The sequence below is a fragment of the Moschus berezovskii genome, chromosome X (assembly GCF_049115385.1).
Source record: "Moschus berezovskii isolate FMDL1 chromosome X, NW_MosBer_1.0, whole genome shotgun sequence".
In the NCBI taxonomy this organism is placed as follows: Eukaryota; Metazoa; Chordata; class Mammalia; order Artiodactyla; family Moschidae; genus Moschus; species Moschus berezovskii.
In genome coordinates, this window is record NC_142488.1 from 43,204,924 (window position 1) to 43,229,264 (window position 24,341).

The following is a 24,341-nucleotide window of genomic DNA, read 5'->3' on the forward strand; positions in this document are numbered from 1 at the left end:
TTAAAGGAAAAGCTTAGTAACATGTTGTTTCTAAAGTATAGTGGTGGTGGTGCTGATTGTTATCAATATTTGTGCATGTGTATGAGTGTTCATTTTTTAACTGCATTGTTTTAGTCAGTCAGTCATCAAAACTGTACAGAGACTGATATGCTATCCTCCTTTCCTCGTTAGGATTCAAAACAGCAATAGAGAACTTTTCTGCTTTCTGTTCTACTTTTCCTCAGAAAATGAACTTGTATCTGCCATAGAGTTCCTGTTTATGGATTTAAATAGCTTGATGCCAACCCACCTTCCATTTGCCTTTTAGAGATTTCTAGGTGCACCAAGGAAAAGGGTTTAGTCAAAATAGACTTTAGTGAAATGAAATTAAAGGTTAATGTATCTAAGTGTTACTTAAAATAGCTTTTAATTTCATTTGGATCTTTGAAAAATCAACTGAAGGTAGTAATACTGATATTTAGATAAGTCATCCACTACTTAACTGTAATTAATTTCACTCACTTTATATACTACAGTTTCTCATTGCATAAGCTGTAAGTTTCAGTGCAGTGAATAACCGTATTTTTTAAAACTTCTGACATTGTCTTTCAGTCATGTAAGGAGCTTATTAAAGTACTTGATCCATTTGTAATATTTTTTCTTATTTCAGAAATAATTTGAATTTCCTAATGGGTTCTTGGTGGCCCAACCTTGAAGATCTTTATGAAGCAAATGTTCCGGTGTATAGGTTTATTCAACGACCTGGAGATTTGGTCTGGATAAATGCAGGCACTGTGCATTGGGTTCAGGCTATTGGCTGGTGCAACAACATTGCTTGGAATGTTGGTCCACTTACAGGTATTTTAAAGACTATGACTTTAAGAAAAACATTTTAGTTTATAAAGGATTGTATCTGATGAGTTTATTCCTTTTTTCTTGGAATATAGCTCACTAGAAATCAGAGGAAGAATGTCTCCTTGAGTAAAAATTTAACTTATAGAAATCCAAGACTGTAGATCTCACCAAATGATAAATTTACATTTTATATACAAAAAAGATATACTTTCAATAATTTTTTAGAGTGCTTGATTTTGTTTTATAAAGGAAACCCTCTATGGGAGAAAGCAAAGTACAGTGGTTATGCATTCTTTGAAATCTTTCATTTTCTGATATGTCATATATATTTAGCCCTATTATGTTAAAATCTGTTTGAATTATGCCTGCCTTTAGTCAGTATTAAGATTATGGCCTCCCAAGCCAAAAGACCTGGATTAGGACCAGAACCTGGCTTTTGCAACTTTGGGCAAGATACAGAACCTCTCTGGGCCTCAATTTCTTCATCTGTATAATGAAAATGATAAAATTAATAAGATAACAGCAAAGATTAAATGGTATAACATCATAAAATACTTCAGCACAGTATGTGGCACAAAGTTATAGTAAGCACTCTTTACATGGTCACTACTATTATTATCACAATTATTTTTTTTAACCTTAAAAATATTTTTGTAATATTTTGAGATTTTTAGAATTGGTGTTGATGGTATCACTTAAGAAAGTGATAGTGGTTATCTTCATATCTTTGGTACTTTGGGTTGCTTTATAACTGTTTTTTTTTTCCTAGCCTGCCAGTATAAATTGGCAGTGGAACGGTACGAATGGAACAAATTGCAAAGTGTGAAGTCAATAGTACCCATGGTTCATCTTTCCTGGAATATGGCACGAAATATCAAGGTCTCAGATCCAAAGCTTTTTGAAATGATTAAGTAAGTGCTTTCTAAAACTGCTGTAGTCCCTCACTTTTTGGGGAGTGTTAACTATTCAGTACTTTGTCCCGCCCCATAGAATTATGTTGACATCAAAACAAAATGGTCCAAATGTTTAACAAAACATAATATAAGAGAATCCACATGTTAAAAGTATTTTTCCCTTCAAAATAGTCAGTACACTGTGGTACAAAGAGGAACGAAGGCACAAATAATTCTAAACCAGTAGATTCACAAACCTATGCTGAACCACTCAATACCTAGGAGAAACTATAGTTTTATTATTGAAAGATTGCACTTAGTATCAGAGGGAGGGAATAGCATCAGAGAATATTTTCTGGTACAGAAAATTAGCATTTAATACAGGCATTTGGCTTAAATGTTAATTTTTTAAAATTTTAATTAAATCATCCATTTTATAATTGTCCCTTTTCTTATCTGCTTTAAACATTTAATACAAGTTACATGAATACATATATCCCAGTAAGCGTCTCATTTATTATCACAGTTTCTATCCTAGCTACTTTATAAATTTCTTTAGGAGTAATATTTTCAAACAGTGCTATATAGCAGTGTTTCCCCAGAGTGTTTTCTGCCACTACTACTTCTAACCCCAAAAGGTGGGGAACTTTGGTCAAAGAAATATGGGAATGATGGATTATATATTGAACGGACTTACCTTGAGGCTCAGCTGGTAAAGTATCCGCCTGCAATGCAGGAGACCTGGGTTCATTTGATTCTTGGGTTGGAGAGATCCCCTGGAGAAGGGAAAGGTTACCCACTCCAGTATTCTGGGCTAGAGAATTCCATGGGTCCATGGGGTCGCAAAGAGTCGGACACGATTGAGATGCTTTCACATCACATAAAGTTCAACAGGTCCTTTATTTTTTTAATTTTTGGTAAAATGTTCTAGAGACTGTAAGGATTGGTATATTTTTTGAGTGTGGGAAAAGGATTATAATGTATTGTACGTCCCAAATGTATTTGTTTAAAGAGTTGATCTCAAAAACTCGTTTTGAAATACACCGGTTTATACTCACTAATAAAATTAGTTTGTTTTCATCTTTGTTAAAACAGTACTTACCTTAAAGTATTTCTCCTACAGCTGTATTAATTTGGCCAGCATGTGTTGTTTTCAAAATATTGTCTTTTGTAAAGAACCCTAGCTTCTTAAAGTGATTTCAAACCCAAATCTAAAATATTATTCAAACAAAAATTGTGTGGCTGTGTATTATTTTATTCCTTTATCATTTGCACTAGTTTGTCTAGTCCTAGACAGGAGTGATAGGGGGAGACAAAAGGTAACAAAAAACAAACCATAGCAAGTAATGTACAAATCCTTTAAAATGCTGGATCTTAAGTACCATCTTCTATAAGTGTGACTGGTAGTGGGATTATCCTATTATGTCTCAGATTGGTCTTTTTTGCTGAAGAGTAAGTGAAAGAGGAGAGTGAAAAGGTTGGCTTGAAGCTCAACATTCAGAAAACAAAGATCATGGCATCTGGTCCCATCACTTCATGGGAAATAGATGGAAAAACAGTGGAAACAGTGTCAGACTTTATTTTTGGGGGCTCCAAAATCACTGCAGATGCTGATTGCAGCCATGAAATTAAAAGACACTCCTTGGAAGGAAAGTTATGACCAACCTGGATAGCATATTAAAAAGCAGAGACATTACTTTGCCAACCAAGGTCCGTCTAGGCAAGGCTATGGTTTTTCCCGTGGTCATGTATGGATGTGAGAGTTGGACTGTGAAGAAAGCTGATCGCCAAAGAATTGATACTTTTGAACTGTGGTGTTGGAGAAGCCTCTTGAGAGTCCCTTGGACTGCAAGGAGATCCAACCAGTCCATTCTAAAGGAGATCAATCCTGAGTGTTCATTGGAAGGACTGATGCTAAAGCTGAAGCTGCAATACTTTGGCCACTTCATGCGACGAGTTGACTCACTGGAAAAGACTCTGATGCTGGGAAGGATTGAGGGTGGGAGGAGAAGGGGACGACAGAGAATGAGATGGCTGGATGGCATCACCGACTCGATGGACATGAGTTTGAGTGAACCCCGGGAGTTGGTGATGGACAGGGAGGCCTGGCGTGCTGTGATTCATGGGGTCGCGGAGAGTTGGACAGGACTGAACGACTGAACTGAACTGAAGTTTGAGGTTACTTTCTGGAGAAAAAATTATGTAAAGTCACCCAAGATAATAGTAAGTTGAAAATGGGCATAAACTAGATACTAACTCAGATGACCTAAAGGTAAAGGGATGGTACAGTATGGAAACCATTTATATGTAACAGCTCTAAAGACTGGAAGTGACTCATTTTTGAGGGGCTTCAGTTCAGTCTCTCAGTCGTGTCCACCTCTTTGTGACCCCATGCACTGCAGCACACCAGGCCTCCCTGTTCATCACCAATTCCCGGAGTTTACTCAAACTCATGTCCATTGAGTCGGTGATGCAACCATCTCATCCTCTGTCGTCCCCTTCTCCTGCCGCCTTCAATCTTTCCCAGAATTAAGGTCTCTTCAAATGAGTTAGTTCTTCAAATCAGGTGGCCAAAGTATTGGAGTTTCAGCATCAGTCCTTCCAGTGAACACCCAGGACTAATCTCTAGGATGGACTGGTTGGATCTCCTTGCAGTCCAAGGGACTCTCAAGAGTCTTCTCCAGCACCACAGTTCAAAAGCATCAATTCTTTGGCACTCAACTTTCTTCACAGTCCAACTCTCACTTCCATACATGACTACTGGAAAAACCATAGCTTAGACTAGATGGATCTTTGTTGGCAAAGTACTGTCTCTGCTTTTTAATATGCTATCTACATTGATCATTGCTTTCCTTTCAAGGAGTAAGCATCTTTTAATTTCATGGCTGAAGTCACCATCTGCAGTGATTTTAGAGCCCAAAAAAATAAAAGTCAGTCACTGTTTCTCCATATATTTGCCATGAAGAGATGGGACCAGATGCCGTGATCTTAGTTTTCTGAATGTTGACTTAAGCCAACTTTTTCATTCTCCTCTTTAACTTTCATCAAGGGGCTCTTTAGTTCTTTGCTTTCTGCCAAAAGGGTGGTGTCATCTGCATAGCTGAGGTTATTGATATTTCTCCTGGCAGTCTTGATTCCAGCTTGTGCTTCATCCAGTCCATCATTTTGCATGATGTACTCTGCATATAAGTTAAATAAGAGTGACAATACACAGTTTTGATGTACTCCTTTCCCCATTTGGAACCAATCTGTTGTTCTCTGTCCGGTTCGAACCATTGGTTCTTGACTTGCATATAGATGTCTCACAAGGCAGGTAAGGTGATCTGGTATTTCCATCTCTTTAAGAATTTTCCGCAGTTTGTTGTGATCCACACAGTCAAAGGCTTTAGCATAGTTAGTGAGGCAGAAGTTGATGCTTTTCTGAAATTCTCTTGCTTTTTCTACGATCCAAAGGATGTTGGCAGTTTGATTTCTGACTCCTCTGCCTTTTGTTCTAATCTACCTATCAGTTCAGTTCAGTTCAGTCGCTCAGTTGTGTCCGACTCTTTGCGACCCCATGAATCACAGCACGCCAGGCCTCCCTGTCCATCACCAACTCCCAGAGTTCACTCAAACTCATGTCCATCGAGTCGGTGATGCCATCCAGCCATCTCATTCTCTGTCGTCCCCGTCTCCTCCCACCCCCAATCCTTCCTAGCATCAGACTCTTTTCCAGTGAGTCAACTCGTCGCATGAGGTGGCCATAGTATTGGAGTTTCAGTTTTAGCATCAGTCCTTCCAATGAACACCCAGGATTGATCTCCTCTAGAATGGACTGGTTGGATCTTCTTACCTATCAGTTGATCCCAATTCCCTAAATACATTTGGGATTTCGCCAGCCAACATTGCTCCTTTTATTTGTACTTTTTATTTAATGAGTATTTGCTGACTATATGTAAGGCTCTGGGTTAGGCACTGAGAGTGTTCATACACACACACACACACACACACATACATATGTATATATGTACACACACACAGCATAGTTCCTGTCTTGAAGTAAAAGTTAATGTATAAAATAAACAGATTGAAAGAAACACAACGGATCCACTGAGTACTTTCCAGCCCCACGGATTCAGAGCAATCTGTGTATTCTGGGAGGCGTATACTTTGTGTAAAGGGTGAAAATGTGGAAGCAGGGAGAAGATAGAAGCATCTAAAGCCAGTTTAAGTCCAAACTTGTGGACCATTAGAAAGGTTCTTCACTTCATCCATAAAATAGTACCACGTCTCCTTTGGTCCAGCACAGTCATATTTTCCTCAAATGAGGGAATAAATCTCTTTTCTTCAGTAGAGCACCAGGCAAAATATTTAACTTTCGTGGATAGGCCCTGTTACACTAACTCTGAAATCTTTCTCAGCATGTTAAGCTGCTTTCATTGTGAGAAGCTTAGAGGAAATCCAACTGCCTAGAGGTGGTAAATTTGTACTCACTTTACACATCTTCACTTCCTCCTGCTCTCATTTTCTCCCTAACACCTACCTCCTTTGCCCTCCCTCCTGACTTCCCTACTGTGTATTTGCACAAGTTGAAATATATATATTGTAGTGAGAGCTTGGAGTCCTAACCACTGGACCACCAAGGAATTCTCCAAAATGTATATATTGTATGATACAACTCTACTATGTGTGTGTGTGTGCTGAAAACGGTTGATGGTACATTCTGGCTTGAGCACAATGTGTATGATGAATAGTAGAAAGTTCTTAGTGGCAAATCACGTATTGTGTGCCAGACTTAAGTTTTTTCTGTTGGAGAGCTTTGAGTAAGTTTTTAACTACTAAGATCTAATTTGAGTTTCATAAAGATGTTTCTGGTAGTTAAATGGAATTAGCTTCTGGATGATAAGATACAATTCTGGGTTCTAAATGGGTTAGTAATAATGTTACTTAGTAAACTGAGCTTGATCCTTAGCCAGGCGCTGAGCAAAATGGTTCCCAGGCTGTATTTCAGGTGTGCCTCTCCGCATCCCATGGTTATCCGTTTGGTTAGAGCCAAGATTTAAGCCCAAATCTGTCTTATGTAAAAGCTGCTTGCATGTATCTGTGACATGGAGCTTCATTTTGAAACAGTAACAGGTTTGAAGAGCCAGTGAAATAGTTGTATAGAAGCTGGTTTATCAGAAGCCGTAGGAAATGCAGGATTCCAGAGAGCAAAGTCAGAGCTGACTGACTAGGGGTCTTCTAGCTAGTGGTTTGAGATGGCCTTGAAAGGAAGGGGAGGGGTGCAGTTGGGGACAGAACTTGGGGAAATACTTCTATTTAAGAAAAGCAAAGAGGAGAACTAGGTAAAGGTTGGAAGAGAATATATTGTTACAGAAAGAGGGAGTCTTTTCCCACAAGCTCAATTTCACTGTAAAACTATCCACATCATTGCTTTGCTCCTCAAATCTAGTATTCTGCCAGCAAACAAAGTAGTTCTTGCACTGGCTTGTGAACTATACCAATTTTTAAGGAATGGTTCTCCCTTATAATTCCTTCCCTCTACTTTGAGTCATTTTCTTCATCTCCTTCCTGTTCATTCCATCATCCACAGTATTTTGACTTTCTACCTCAATATGCTCCTGTCACTTCTCTTACTGAGGCCACTAGCAACAGCAAACTATTCTAAGCATAAAAAGGCGCAGACACAAACTTTCTTTCAAATCCCCTTGTACCTTGTATCTGACTCACACTTCCCTTGTCAGCCATTTCTCCATTTTATTTAGATGTGTGCTTGAATTTTCTACGTATTTTTACCACTTGGTATCTTAAGCCATCTTTACTATGAACTGCAAGTTTTACACCCACCTTTCTCCTCCTTTGAATTATCTTTCAGTAAAGTATTGATTCATTGTACATTTGATGAAATGAATTGTAGGCTGTTTGCAAAGAAAAAATATCTGCTAGATGTAAGAAGTGAATGGAGAAGATTTGCAAAGATGTTCTTTCTTAACTTTGTCCTTGCATTACTGCTTTTAATTCTTAAATAATGTGAACTTACAATGTGTGATTTTTAGGTTTTCATGGTTAAATAGTAAGTCTGCCCAACCATAAAGAATCTAAGCAAAATTTACCTGTGCCTTCATATATACTCACTCAGCTCTTCCCAGTTCTTTTCTTTCTTTTATTTATTTAATCTATAAACTGAGTTGGAACTTGGGTATCGTGCTAGATGACAGAAGGATCTGATCACTTCTCAGACTGCTTAAAATAAATGGGGGGAATAGTCAAAATGTTAAAAAATACATGATCTTTGGTTTAATGATGGAGATACTGTTTTAAAACAAAAACCATGGGAGAGCACAGAGGAAGGCACTTTTTAGAGAGGGTAACATTTTAGAAAAGGCTTCATGGAAGTAGTACTACAGCTCCATAGTCCTTTATCCCAAATCCCTTAGACCAAATACATTTTGATATTCTGAATCCTTTGGATTTAGAAAGATAACACAGTGTGTTTATTTTACCCTCCCACCAGTTTATGGCAGTATGCTGGAATCAAATACATTAATATTTCTATAGTAAAACATAGTCACTCTGATGAGCTAAGTAAAAACCCCAAAAAGCCCCAGGTGAAGTTTCAACATCAGTGAGTTTATCTAAAATTTATGAAAAATTTGTGGGATTATAAAAAATTATGAACTGTATTTGCACTGAGTGATTAATAATGGGATATGATGTTCTCTCCTGTTGTCACCTGCTAATCCTTTGTTATCATTTTGAGCATGAATTACTTGTAGTTATTTTTAAAAGTCAATACCATTCTTGTTTTTTTTCTTTGTACTTTTAAATTCAAGTTGAGTCTTTTGGAGCCTTGCAATTTCATAAAGTCATTCATCTGAGTAAGTCATTTAGTAAATCTCAAAATTTCTACATCCTAGCTGTGTTTCTAAAATACAGTCATCTTCATACTCTCCTTCACATTCTTCCAGATGTCTCCTACATTGGCATGAGTCAGAGGAATACTCATTATCTTGATTACTTCTTTCATTTCATACTGCAATGAACTTGTATTGAAAAGTTCATAGCCTAACTCCTTAGGAACATTTTAGTGGAAGCTTAGTGCATTAACATCTCTTTTGGTTTCCTTCCACCGTTTTAATGAACATGAACTTTTTTCCACATACCCCATATACTGCAAGCAAGCTTAGTTTCTCCTTCTTTAGGCTAAACTTTGAAATGTCTCTCAGGATTAAGCCCTACTGGATCATTTATATCAGCTAAAGAGTATAGATTTAAAATTTTGTAGCTAAACATTTCAAGTAGACTTAACATTGACAGCAGCTGCTAATGAGAAGCCTTTAGAATTTTTAATCTTTTTAATAATCAAATTTGCATGTTAGATTACTTGTCAGCAAGATAAGTACTCAGTGGAGGGCAGAAGATTTAGAGGCATATTAGAAGGTATTTGTTATATTTCAGATAAGAAGGAAGACAAAGGATAGAAGGTAAAATAGATGTATTGATTAATTGAGTGGTGGAGGTGAGAATCAGGATTTCTGGGGTTTTGGCTTGGGCCATGCAGTGAGATATTTATTCTTGTTGATGAAACTGGGAGTAAAGGAAGAAAAGGATAAATGGGTTAGATATGGGAAGTGATAATTACCAGTTTGGCTGGCTGTAGGCAGGTGGAACTCTAATTCCTTTTACGATGTTTGAGTGGAAATCTTTTTAATGTAACCACCAGATGGATATATGGTTCTATTATTTAGAAAAGGAGTCTGAGATACACATTTGTATCTTCTTAGCTGGCTGATAGGTAATCCCTGCTAAGGTATTAGCTGTTGAGTTTTCTGAACCATTAGCTATCCTTAAAGTAGACCGGTGCCCACACAAAGAAATGCATTAAGGAAGACAATAAGTGCAAAGCTTCCTTCAGTTCACTGAGCTATGACTGTCTTTCCATGTTAATATATCTTATTATTCTCTAAAATAAATTAGGGACATATATATTAGGATATATAAAATATCTCTAGACAAACACCTTTTAAGTGATCTGTTTTATGTTCTTTTAGGTATAACTATTATACTTTCAGTTGGCATTCATTGCACACTTTTTTCAAATTAAAAAAATAGTCATTAAATAATTATTTTAACAATTGAAAATTTTCACTTAAGTTCAAATATTGATCACTAACTTCTAGGCACTAATCTAAGCATGTATATAACATGTAAGTACTCATAATAGTACATAGTTAGATGTGCCCTCTTTACATTTGAGGAACTGTGTAGAGCTGGGGTATGAATTCAGGCAGTCTTAACTCCAGAATCTATGCTCTTTCATAGGAGCTTTTTCTGTGGCTTTTTCTCTGTGATCTCTCATGGCTCTGATCATAAAAACATGGTGATTTTAGACATTGTTTCTAATGAAGTAAGAGGTTCAATTGGTTCTTACTTGCCTAATCATAATCACTTGAGACCCTTATTAAAATTGATTTCTAGACTCTGTTCCTAATAAGTAAATTCAAAGTTCTGTGCGAAGAACCCTGGGAATCTCTTTCACAGTGATCTAGATGAATCCTATGATCCAGACAAGTTAGGGACACCCTAGTCTAGATTTGATCTCTTTTAGAACTAATAATATTTTGGTTCCCCTTTTTTTCACACATATTATAGGTTATTATCCTATCTACTCTGTTATCTATATAATATATACTTTATCACTAGCACTGAGTTTTTGAGTATAAATTAAAGCAAACTGTTACCTTTTTCCTTTGATTCCCATGTTTCAGTGGATATATGAAGTGTTCTACAAACAACTCTACAGCCATAGCTTATTGGCCTAATAACTAAGTAAGTGGTATTGCCACATAGCATAGGTTCTAGTGCTGCTGTCCTTGGGTTATATTTAACCATACAGTGTTTTGTGATAACATTGAGCAAACAGGATCTAAAAAATCCAAAAGCTCTCCATTCTCATGGTTAACACATATTTGCCTTCATGCTTGTTTTTTCTAAGAGTTTAAAATTCTTAAGATACTCATTTCTTCATTGACTGAGACCTTGATTTTCAGCCATGTGATTAGTTTAAATGAAACTGTTAGATGACTTACTGACATTCAGACACTCACTGCTGTCTAGGTGAATCTACCTCTGGAGTGACACGTGGCAAGTTTTGAGGGCTTACCTTTGGCTCACTTTGCCTACATGGCCCTTTCAGTAAGACACATTGGGCAAGGCAAGGTACTTCTTGGTATACTTTTAAAAATGATATATCATCTACTTCTTAGTAGCAGAGATTGTTACCATAAAGACTTTAGAAGTGCCGTACCGAGTTAAACCATGCTTCCACACCAATATTTGGGAACTTACTTTGAAAACCTTAGGTTACCCCCAAAATGTCAGAGTAATCCCAGTGTTTTCTTAACTTTAAGATAATCTAATATCACTCTGGCTTCACTCCTTTATTCTCCTAGTCCAGAAACCTCACCCCAAGATTAAAGTCATAAGAACCGTTGTTTAGTCCCTAAATAATCCCCACACTACCTTTGCTCATGGAATTCCTTTTGCCTGGAAGGTGCCTTCCTCCCACTTCTCCTTCCTGTATCATCTCAATCGGCAACTTCTTATTGTTTTTTTTTTTTAATTGGCAACTTCTTTATGAAAACTTTTGTGAGTTCTACCTCCCTCTCCTTTTAGCATCCATGACATACAAAATCTGTCTGTCTTTTGCCTAATGTATTGATTTATGAATATACTGTGTATAATCATTTGTCCTCATTGTCTTCAGTTTTTTTATGTAATATTTCAAGTACATTTTCATTTCTATCACCTAAAGCAAGCCATTTTCTAAAATTCCATCCCACTTTAGGTTCCATTTTTGCCAAATGGGTTTTTGGTTGGATTATGTTCTTCTCTATAACCTCAAAAATATCCAGCCCTCAGTCAGCCTCTTGTGATTTTCTTCCAAGCCAAATCTGCCTTTAATAGCCCCTGCTTTTTGTGTAGTCTTTTATCCAAACTAAAAACATTAGTCCTAAAACCAGATTGATCCTGACCTTGCAAAGTCAAAGGGAAGTTTGATTCCCAACTTCTCTAGCTCCTGAAATGCTGAAATTTCTGACCCCGTCCCTAAGATGCATTTGAAACAGCATCTTCTATCTTCTTAAACTTTTTGCTGTAATTTATTATTTTGCTTTTTGACAGATTTTTTTTAATTGAAATATAGTTGATTTGCGATGTTGTGTTAATTTCTGCCATATAGCAAAGTGGTTTAGTTACATATATGTAGTTAGCCATACCTTTCAGCATGTGAGATCTTAGTTCCCCAACCAGGGATCAGACCCGTGCCCCCTGCATTGGAAGTGTGGAGTCTTAACCACTGAACCTCCAGGGAAGTCCCAGTTACACACATATATACTTTCTTTCTTGCAGTCTTTTTCCATTATGATTTATCTCAAGATATTGAATAGAGTTACCTATATAGGACCTTGTCGTTTATCCATTCTGTATGTAATAGTTTACATCTGCTAACTCCAAATTCCCAGTCCATCCCTTCCCAATTCCCCTCCCCCTCTCCCTTTAGCAGACACAAATCTGTTCACCATGTCTGTGAATCTGTTGTTGTTTCATAGATAGGTTCATCAAGTTGAAGTCTTAATTGCTATGCAGTAAACTTATTAAAATTCCACAAAACTAAAATGAGGAAACTGCGACCCTGATTTTATTTGACTTTTACCTTTTAGCTCCTCAATACACTCAAACATTGTCTTCATATAAAATCAGCCTGGGATTATTCAAAGCAGAACAGATTACTGTTAAGTCAAATTTTGACTATTATATGTGTATCTTTCCTAGGATCTTTTCCTTAAATCTCTTTGTTTTCTATTGATTTTCCCCTGCCCTTCAGTTAAATCAGATTCCTTCTTGAGGACTTGCTCTTTGCTGTGGACTCCAGAAGAGCTTCTGTCTCCCTCAATTCTTCTGTTCCAACCACTACCTTTTGAAAATGGGAAGGAACAAAAAATTTTACTGTTAAGGAAAAAACATAAGGGCAAAGGGGAAACTGCAATTTGGTTATTCATTGTCAAATCAGATTAATAGATCTGTTGGTTTTCTTAGATTCCTGTATCTCACAAAATAAAAATTTTGGAGCTGTAATTTCAGAAGTAAAATACTGTTGGCTTAGGATTTATTCTTAGCAGCCTTAGCTGTAACCCTTTATTATTTGCAGAAGAGTAGTATATTACCTTTTTTCTAAATGAAACTATTATAAATTATAAACTACATAAATTATAAACTGCAATCTACCTGCCAAAGTAGTAACATTGGAACCGAAAGTTCATTTGCTGAGTAAAGAGTGGAGTAAGACTCCACAGAACCGAGGCTCTGTGTGTGTGGAGGGAGAACTGTGCTGATTGAGAACCTCATCTTCAAAAGAGAAGGGCGGGGGCATGGGTAAGAAGATGTGAAAGGAGACAAGAAAGACGATAGTACAGTGTAAGATAGTGAGGGAAAACTTGAGATTTTTTGCTTTCACAAACCTCTAGCACAGTAGGGCTTCCCAGGTGGCTCAGTGACAAAGAATCCACCTGTCAAATGCAGGAGACACAAGTTTGATCCCTGGGTCCCGAAGATCCCCTGGAGAAGGAAATAGTAACCCACTCCAGTATTGCCTGGGAAATCCCATGGACAGAGGAGCCTGGCAGGCTACAGTCTTAGGGTCTCAAAGAGTCAGATACAACTGAGCGACTAAACAACAGTCCAACTACTTAAAAATAGCTTTATAGTATCAGCTTCTCTGGGCCCTAGTGCCCTAGTTTCCTTATTTGTAGAGTAGAAATAATAGTGCCTCCTGCACCAGCCTTAAATGGTATAATATCTGCCAAGTATCTAATATCATGCTTCCTGTCTGGTTCTTATTTTTAATTATTTATTTTTATTGTATTATTTTTGTTTATTTTCCCACATGGGAGCCTAATGGAGTTTATAAATCTCCAAAGGTATCTGCCGAGTTCTGGGCGTTCTTTTCCTGTGAAAAAGACCTTATTGTGAAGCCCTGCTTTAAAAACTTACTCAGATGAAGTGTAAGGGACACAGGGATTGAAAAATGGAGGAGCAGGTACTGTTCAAGAACTAGCAGCAAAGCCTGAGTTTATATGCTCTCTGTTTTTGCCATGTTCTAAATTTTTGCTTGCTCCTCCCCTAGCATAGCTACATACACACACCCCCACCCTTAGCTTTGACTTGCAACCATAGTCTTAAAGCATTATTTTGTTTATAAATAAGTTAAACACCCAAGAATTGCTATGTGATAATTAAGGAATTTGCCTTAATTTGCCTTGTGTATTAAATAAGTTATCAGACTATCTTTAATCATCTTCTTTTTATTCTGGCTTTTAACTTATGTGGGTTCTGATAAATTTTAGTACTTTAGCCTAGCAACTTATAAAATAGCAAAGAAATATAAATTAAGAGAAATTAAAAATGCTATAATTTATCATACTTTAAATATTAGTGGTTCCATAGTCATATATTTGTTGAGCATCTACTACATGTTTGGCACTGTCCTAAGCACTGAGCAGACCTTTACTTTCAAACAGCATTCAGTTGCTAAACCCATTTCCTTTCTTTAAAGGGGTGTTTTCATTGTCTCCAAATTTGAGAGCTGGAAAGTGCCATACAGATCATCTAGTCTAACTTTTCTATTCAAATCAAGAACCTGAACCTCTAAGATTCACAGGAGAGTAAGAGAATTTAGCAAACAACTCCAAGTAATGATAGCAAACTATAGGAAAATAAAAAATTGTGAGAATTTGCTGTATCATTAGCATGAGTTTAGAAAATGTGTAAATTATAAGGAAAGTTCAATTATGTTAATATGAATGAAAGATTTCACGGTATTCAAGTCAAAATCAGGGAATTTAGTGTCTTCTTCAACACTACAGTGAAACCATTTTTTGTATTGTATGATGACTATTATCCATAAATACTTTTTTGCTTATATATCAAAAGTTTCAGAAGCAACCATATTAGTGATGCTGTTTATAAGTGTCTAGATAGTGTTGATAGAAATAATGTGCTTTCCTACTTTACTTAAAATCATAGATTTCCCATCTGGGATTCAGACCCCTATTTCAAGGATGAGACATTGACTCCCAAAGAGGTTGATTGACTTGCCCAAATAAGAGCCCAAATTAGCAACTTATATTTAAACAAGGGGTCAGGGTATTATATTTTGATATTCAGATGCCAATTATTCTCAACTTTAAATGATCTAATAACTGTCATTATCAGACCTGCTGAGCATTAGTCTTATTTTTTGAATTGGAGAATATCTGAGAAATTGATGAAATAAAAATGAAGTTCCAGCTATTAGAACAGAATCTCTTGACATTACTTCTGTTGATACATCTTTCATGCTGAAAATATTCAATATTCAGTTGCTGGTCACAAATAACTTTCCCCCACACTCTAGGTATTGTCTTCTGAGAACTCTGAAGCAGTGTCAGACATTGAGGGAAGCTCTCATTGCTGCGGGAAAAGAGATTATATGGCATGGGCGAACAAAAGAAGAACCAGCACATTACTGTAGCATTTGTGAGGTAAATGATTGTTCTTATTCAGTTGTTTTATAAGCCTCTTACCTCTACAGTTTTGGTTTCTCTTTAGTTATTTTTTTCATGTACTTTTATGTAATGCATTTAACTGAAATTGACATTGTGTTCCATGTTGTTATTTAACTACTGTATTAAACTTTATTCTAGTGAAATGCCATTTCACTAACTGTGAATTAACTGAATTAACTCTAAAAGTATTTACTAGAATCATTTATCTGGTAGATAACAGTTGGCCCTCCCTATCCACATGTTCCTATCTGTGGATTCAACCAACCACAGATTGAAAATATTCAGGGGTTGGGGATATATTCCAGAAAGTTCCAAAGAGAATGACTTAAATTTGCCATACAGCAACAACTATTTTGTTTTAGGTATTATAGGTAATCTAGAGATGATTTAAATATAGAGGAGGATGTGCATAGGTTATATGCAGTTAGTATGCCATTTTTTGTAAGGGACTTAAGCATCCTTAGATTTTGGTACCCATGGAGGGTCCTGGAACCAATCCTCATGGATACTGAGGGACAGCTGTGTTTAACAGATGATAAGTGTCAAGTTAAATCTTGAAATTTTAAACTGGGAACACTCCAGGTGTAGATAGATGCCAGTAAACTGGATATAGTTCAGTACAGTTTCAGGCAGATCATTGTTCAGTTCTCTCTGGTACAATTCACAGTACGTTGGTCAATCTTCTGTGGCCAAGGCTTGCAAGAGTTGCAGAAACAAAGATGTGGTACCTGCTCTGAAGGAGCTTACATCCTACTTAGGGAAGACAAATTATAAACAGTTCTATTATATATGAGACTATGGTGAATGCAAAGTTGGTCTGACTGTTAGGAAAACACTAAGGGGAGAAAATGACCTGAGTTTTTTCCCTTCTAGTAATTGCATAAATTCACCAAAATATTAACATTTGAGTCCATCCTCTAAGGATGAATATGATTTTAGGCAACTAAAAAAGATAAAGATTAATGTATGTCAAAAACCACTACAATAGTGTAAAGTAATTAGCCTCCAATTAAAATAATTTTTTAAAAAAATAAAGCAAATTTTCCTTTCCAAAAAATAAATAAATGTAGAATGAATGTTTTTATGAGCTGTAGGAACAGCATGGGAAATGGAATGGTTTCTTCAGAAAAGGGTAAATAGTTCAGTGTAACTAGAACACAGACTCTAAATTCCATTTATGAGTTTGGTTGGTAGGAAGTTTGCAGAGCATTTTGAATGATTTTAAGGAGTTTGATCAATCTGAGATCATTGAAGCCATCAAAAGTTTCTGAGCAAGTACCCAAGTTGGGTAAGTATTTCAGAGAGAAAAGTGATTGGAGAGGATGGAGATAAGAAGCTATTGCAATGGTGTTAAGGGTTTTTGTCATCCTAAGGCCTAAATTAGAACATGGCAGTGGGAATATTGAAGGAGAGGAATTAAAAAGATATTTCAAGGTAAAATTCACAAGACAACTCATTAAATGGCAGTAGTGAAGGACAAGTTGAAGAATGTTCACAAATTTTCCAACTCAGATTATGAGGTTTATGTTATTTGTTATTGTTCATTGATAGTAATGAAAAACATGGTTAACCCTGGGATTTCAATTAAAATAACTTCAAAGAAGACATGAAATCATGAGAATTTTCTTTCATTGAATATATTTGCCAGGGATATTAATGATCCATTCCAAACCTTGAAATTGTGTAATTTTGACATTGGCTTTTATTTGAGATGATTGAATCCATCAAGATTGTTTTGAGGTTTGGCTAAGCACTAAGCTCTGTGATAAGCTCTGGAGTTTCAGTGATGAGTAAAACATAGTCTTCATCTTTGAGGAGCCCAGTCTATTGGGAAAGACAAGTATCCATACACAGTGCTACCATTGAGAAGTAGAAGGAAAGTAAGGATCACTTTCATCTGATTGTATACTGATGTTTTGAATTTAAAACAAATAAATAGGCTGACCTTGATCAAACTTTTGAATTAGGCTTTTTGCCAGTGGTTTTAATGAGTATGTCATTCCCCTGGGTCACTCCCCTAAAGATGCAATCCCACCTATGTCTTTGGATCTGGTACAAAGTATACCCAGCCTATTAAAGATTCTTAAACAGAGCTATGTTTGTCTTAGTACCCACTCTTAATCAGTAATCACTGTCCAAAACTCCTTGTAAAGTAGAACTCTATAAAGTAGTACAATAAAATAAATACTATTTATTTTATGTTCTAAAAGATTTTATTATTTTATGTTCTAAAATTTTGTGTATCTATTGAATGCTTTTTCTCTTGTATGAACTAGGTGGAGGTTTTTAATCTGCTTTTTGTCACTAATGAGAGCAATTCTCGAAAGACCTACATAGTGCATTGCCAAGACTGTGCAAGAAAAACAAGTGGAAACCTGGAAAATTTTGTGGTGCTAGAACAGTACAAAATGGAGGACCTGATGCAAGTCTATGACCAATTTACATTAGTAAGTGAAACCAACATGTGAGTACATAGTTAGCTGGATAGGGAAGCACCAGGATTTGTTCTGCCACCTGATGAGTAGGAGGTAATGAAATATTTAAATTTCCCTTTGACTCATTAGATATTTCATGAGGAAATACTCATATTCCCCCCTCCTCCACTTCCAGGTATTTATTTCTATGAAATTGGCATATTTTATTTTTACTTTTTGTCTTGAGACCAGCCCTAAATAATGTCACAGTAACTACATTTTAAAATCTTTGTGTACTTTTAGAACACTGTCACATCCTTTGTGTCATTTGATCTCAGTTGATAAAATGTTTGTGTACATAGGTTATTAGTGTCCACAAAATGAGTCAGTATGTATGCTTTTAAATAACTTCTGCTTTTAGAGCTAATTGTATTTATTTAAAACCTTGTCCTTGCCAGAAGTAGTAACTTTACAGGAATATTTGATGGAGCTTAACTTCCTGGTACGTTATATATGTAACCTTATGAAATTCAAGTACCTTTATAAATTGCATACAGTTTTAAATTTTAAACAGCAGATGCTTAGGGGAAAGCATTTTACTCTAGCACATCAATAGTTTTATGAATAAGAAATAGACATAATTTATGAATTGTTGAATTCCTTCAATACATTTTCTCTTACATATGTGGTCAGAAACTGAATTTTTGAAGTTAGCATCTGGTATTTTCACTTGAGTAGTCTTCAAGATTGCTTGAAGAAGAAAATTACCTGTTAAATAAAATTATCATCTAGTTGAATTAGGTTCTGAAGCAAGTCACCAAGGAAGTTGTAATTGATTTGTTATATTACTTTTTATAAGCCTTCTTTTAATTTTTAAGCAATTTCAAAAATGGTCAACCTAATAACATTTTAAGAGTTTTTGACTAATTGGTGAAGAAGTACCAAAATGTAGGGTACACTAAGTAGGGTAATGATCTCATACTCTTAGGAAAATCGGCCAGGTGGGGGACAGTAACGGAGGTTATACTGGACAGAGTGTGGCAGGCAGTTGAACTTTCTTGAGAATTGTTATTTCCCCTACCTTTATACACAGACCGTGTTTGTAGCCTTGAGCTAGGAAACACTATTAACAATTTATTTACCGAAGTAACATACTTAACTTCCATTTTCAGGCTCCTCCATTACCATCCTCCTCATCTTGATATTGTTCCATGGACATTAAATGAGACCTTTTCTGCTATTCAGGAAGTAACCCAGTTCTGCACCACTGGTTTTTGTAGCTATCTCGTAAGGCTGCTGGCTGAAAACTGTGTCTATGCAACCTTCCAAGTGCGGAGTGTCAACCAACTGGACAGGGGAAAGCTTTGCTCCTACTCCAGGACTCTCACAAAGCTGATCAGCTGTTCTTCAGAAACAGAATAATAATTTCCATGTTTTGTATATATCTGACAAAACTGGCAACATCATACAGACTACTGACTTGAAGACAACCTCTTTTATATTTCTCTATTTCTGGGCTGACGAATTGGTTTTCATCTGTCTTTTCCCCTCTTCAGAATTTTCCTTGGAAAAAAATACTACTAGCCTAGCTGGTCATTTCTTTGTAAGGTAGTTAGAAATTTTAAGTCTTTATTTGGTCAAATTTTTTTTAATGTGAAAAGTTAGGTAAGGAACTTTTTTACTGCTTTTATGTTTTTCTGTCTTGTTTTGAAACCATGACGGTTATTACACTTCTGGTTCCTAAATAAAATGTTTAAAAAATTAACAGCCAAGTCACAAAGATAATGGATTGCACATAGACTAAGGAATAAACTTCAGATTTGTGATTTTTGTTTCTAATCCTGATGTAAATTTACACTATTTATAAATACGTATTTATTGCTTGAAAATATTTGTGAATGGAATGCTGTTATTTTTTCCAGATTTACCTGCCATTGAAATTTTAAGGAGTTCTGTAATTTCAAACACTACTCCTATTACATTTTCTATGTGTAAATAAAACTGCTTAGCATTGTACAGAAACTTTTATTAAAATTGTTTAATGTTTAAAGAGTTTTCTATGGTTTGAGTTTTAAAAAGACTTTATGTACAGTGCCCAGTTTTTGTTCATTTTTCAAATCTGATTATATATATTTTATATATACTTGTGTATGTATATATAATATATATAGAAATCTGGATATATATGTATAAAGATTTAGAACTTAAATTTTTCTCGTTTTAAGTTTCCCATCTATGGTAGATTTTTGAGGTGTCTACTGTAAAGTATTGCTTACAAAAGTATGATTATTTTTAAAGAAATATATATGGTATGTATCTTCAAGACCTTAAATGTCAGACTGGTTTATTGTTACGTTGCAATTCTGCAATGACAGACCAATAAACAGATTCTGCCAAAATGTAGTATAATAATAGAAAACAAATAGTGATTGAACTTAAAGTTTTAAAGGGCATGTTATATGGGCTTGACAAATCCTGTACATTATTTATTAGTGTTTTCTATGGAAATAAGATTCAGATGAAGGGCTCTATTTTAGAATGCAAATAAATTAAGAGACTTATTTTTTAATGTTAGGCAGTTTTGACATTTCATGCTTTCCTGCTTGCATGACATGATACGGGCAGGGGAGGGAGTCTTTCAGTTCTGTAGCAGTAGTAAAATAGAGTAAGCTATATTAGCCTTACGGAATCACTTCTAATTAACAATAATATTTCATATGATAATGTACCTTGCATTTGACACATATTATCATTTTATCATGCTGCTCTTTCTAAGATTTTTCCAGGAGTATTTAGTGAAGAAACATAGAGAATGCTCTAAGTAAAATTATATATAACTAAAGAGAATTTATAATCCTATTGGTGAAATGCTGTGCTATCTGGATTAACAAGTTCTCTTTTTCAGATAGTTTTGGAGTATGTTGTCCTCCTAGAAACATTTTGAAGGCTTGAAAGCATGGAGACATTTTATCCAATTAGTTAATAATTTGGTAAATGTTGACCTTGAAAATCTACAAGCAGCAGTCATCTCTTGACAATTTCAGAAGGAAATAATTGCAAATGTATTTTAGTGAAGAAGCAAGAGTGCTTGTCTAAGTGCTGTTTAAGATGTTTAACCACTGATATTTTTAACAGAACTCAAGACAGACATTTTTGCAAATAAAAATTGCAAGTCAAAGAAATTAGCACAACATTGTAAATCAGCTATACTTTAAAAAAAAAAAAATTTGCAAGGCAGCTATCCAGAAGCAAAGATTATAAGAATGCTAAAGCTATGCTTAAATGTTCCTTAACCATTTCTACTTTATCTTACCAACATGTCTTATTTTCTATCATTTTATTAAGATATAGTTTATTGCCAAAATTAACATAAGTTGTCTAATGTTTAAAAGTAAGTTAGTGGTGTTTAAATACATATTTGAAGGTTAAATGACAAGAGTAATACTTGCTCAGTTAGTCTTTGAATGGGTAAGAGGATAGAAGACAAATGAAATATATCAACATTACTCTGAAGTATAAGTAGATGAACAAAGTCTTACATAAACTGCCTTCTTTTTATCAGTTTAACAGCTTTTATAATTTACATTTTTCAGGTTTCAAAACATGTAGAATGATTTTTTTTTTATTCTTTTTACTGCTTGTATAGCTAAATCCCTCTAAACACACTCTATCTGAGTGCCTTAATAACATCCTCACACACACACATTGTTTAGAGAAAGAAGCTAGTGTGTTAAAAAAAACATGTTGATCCAGAAAGTGGAATTAAACCATATTTTTTTCCCATTGTCACCAGCTAAACAGTAATCTTACACTGTTGGGATAGGAGTTCAACTTGTTTAACTCATTTAAGTTAAATCAACTAAAACATTCTGGTTTCTGCATTTAGAACTAAAATCCAAGTCACTTTTCCAAAGTAGTGATTTGACCGTTGGAACTTTGAAATTACCAGTCAACTGAAGTAAAAGATCACGTAATATTATGAAATTACCTTAAATGAAGTGTCTGCTTCTCAGAACATCTTTAAATTATCATTTATACTTTCATTTAGTCAATATATTTAGCATCTCCTAAAAAGTGAATCTGCGTAAGATGTGATCTACTCTTCATACACAGGTCTCATGGGAGATTCAGATTAATATGCCAAGCAAATCCTAGAAGAGATAGCAAGAAGGGTGAGTAGTAATACAGCTTGCATTTCAGCAGGATTTATATCACACCTTCTAGAGCAAGAGGATTTGGGAACTAAGGGGTTACAACTGGAGGGATAAGAAGCCTGCTGTTCCATGGTACATGTTTACACTTTACCCTGTAGTTACTGTGGACACATCCACAGAATTAAGCAAAAACAGCATTGAATTTGCGGTAGTCTTCTTGCCTGCTTTAGCACCCTCTTGTCTTCCACATTGCTACCCAAGGGATATTTCTAAAACACGGTAATTCAAGGAAGAACTGATTTGCACTTGAACTTTGGATGTTGTGAGTTTGGAAACGAGCACAGATTTGAAAGACAAAGTCCACGAGACCAATTAGATGTCTGCCTGTGGGTCGGGGGTACTTCTAACTAGAATAGGAAGTAAGAGCAGAATTGCTTGTAGTGCATCCAAGTAGTTGGAATGAGGAGAAGCTTGAACCAGAGCCATGTATCTGTCCATAATCGAGGTGGTGCCAGAGGAAATCATACAAGAACTGTATGGTGAGGAGAGAGAGATCAAGTACCCACTTAAGAATGCCAGCATATAAGAGGAGAGGAAATTGCAATGGAGAAGAAAGTTAAAACAGCGAAGGTGATACTAGACAAGCTAAAAGTTTTCAAAAGTGACCATACCCTGTTGCAAAGATGAGGATTAAGTGGATTTATTTGGGTTTAGCACAAGATGGTGACATTTGCCAGGGGAGCAACAATTGGATCAAAGTGGATGCGAGAAGGTATTGAATTTGAGGGATGATGGAGTCGCTGGTCTTTCCAAAAGCACTGGGGTTCAATTACATTGGTCATTGTGAAATAGCACAATCATCAATTTTAAACACTATCATGGTCTTCAGTGCTTTACACAGTAATTAATAGTTTTGTACATATACCATGATGTGGCATCTCTGGTGGCTCAGTCAATCTGCCTGCAATGCAGGAGACCCGGGTTTGATCCCTGGGTCAGGAAGATCCCCTGAAGTAGGAAATGACAACCCATTCCAATATTCTTCCCTAGGAAATCCCATGGACAGAGGAGCCTGGTGGGCTCCAGTCCATGGGGTCGCAATGAGTTGGACGTGACTTAGCAACTAAAGCACCAACCACCACCACACCATGAAGCAATCCATGTATTGATAGTATTTTGGTTTTGAAAGGACATACTTTTTAGTTGAACAGGAAAATGAGGGTATTTTTTTCGTATGGCCTAAAGATTCCTAGAGATGGTTAGATATCATCACCACATCAATGGACATGAAATTTGAGTAAACTCGGGGAGATGGTGGAGGACAGAGGAACCTGGCATGCTGCAGTCCTTGGGGTTGCAGAGTTGGGCACAACTTAGCAACTGAACAACAGCAAAGATACCTACTATGTCCAAAGCACAGTATTTTATTTTAATCCTCACAGTGACCCTCTGAGGTATGTTTTAGCCCAGGGATCCCCAACCCCCAGGTCGCAGACTGCTACCGGTCTGTAGCCTGTTACAAACTGGGAGGTACAGGCAGGATGTGAGCTGCAGGCAAGCTAGTGAGCAAAGCTTCATCTGCTCTCCATGGCTCCCCATCACTCATTACCACCTGAACCACCCCCTTTCCCTTGTCCGTGAAAAAAATTATCTTCCATGAAACCCTGGTGCCAGAAAGGTTAGGGACTGCTGTTTTAGCCCCATCTTACAGATAAGTAAATGAGGCAGAGAGAGATCATGTAACTTGCCTGAGGTTTGTGGTTACTAAGGATTGAAGTTAAGATTGCAACTATGTTGATCTGACTCCAGAGCAAGTGCTATTCTACCTCTCACTGCAAAGAAATAGGAATTGCTGAGTGTTTACTCCATAGCCATGCTTGAAAGAAACTTCATTTCAAATATTTAACAAGAAAAATGTCTTAAAATGTATAACCTGTAATTAGGCCGACATTATTTTTATAGGCCAAACCAGAACCCCTTTGAGATCAAAAGTGGACAATGCTATTAGTAATTGGATAGGGCATCAATCCCCAAATGAGGCTATTCTGAGCAAGCTGGGATATATGCCATAGTGGTTAAGTTCGTCTTAAGAAGCATGTTGGAAGTAGTACTGATCTTCTGATACCATACTCCTAGATTGTTGCACTCTGTAGAATGGGAAGGAAGCATGGGTTTAGGTTGCACTAGGGTCCACAATCATGGTTGGAAAAGATGATGAATTATCAGGGTGGAAATGCAAACAATGAATTAAAGTGGAAATGAGAGAAGAAAGGGAAATTCCTGTTAAGTCTTAGTGATGTCTACTAAGTTGTACCCATCCGAAAACCAAATAATGGCCCAAGAAACTAACATCAAGAAATAAACCAAATAAGCTTCAAGAAATAATGTATAGAGGGATATACATTTTTTAAACTCTTGGTCTGACTACCACTTACCAATCTAGTTTAAGGTGGGAATCTGATT

The 24,341-nt window shown here is 36.1% G+C and overlaps 1 protein-coding gene across 5 annotated transcripts in view; it reads left to right on the forward strand.

Annotated features, from left to right (window-relative positions):
* Positions 1-20,509, forward strand: part of KDM6A (lysine demethylase 6A) — a 192,874-nt gene extending 172,365 nt beyond the window's left edge. For 3 of the 5 annotated variants that reach the window (XM_055393514.2, XM_055393515.2, XM_055393516.2), the window contains 5 exons: positions 650-837; positions 1,604-1,745; positions 15,160-15,286; positions 17,587-17,757; positions 18,897-20,507. In XM_055393514.2, coding sequence (XP_055249489.1) covers positions 650-837; positions 1,604-1,745; positions 15,160-15,286; positions 17,587-17,757; positions 18,897-18,926 — 658 coding nt within the window. In that variant the 3' untranslated portion in view covers positions 18,927-20,507. Of the gene's footprint in view, positions 1-649; positions 838-1,603; positions 1,746-15,159; positions 15,287-17,586; positions 17,758-18,896 lie in introns of all 5 variants that reach the window. The other 2 variants (XM_055393513.2, XM_055393512.2) reach the window with 2 other exon arrangements.
* Positions 20,510-24,341: the final 3,832 nt, after the last annotated feature.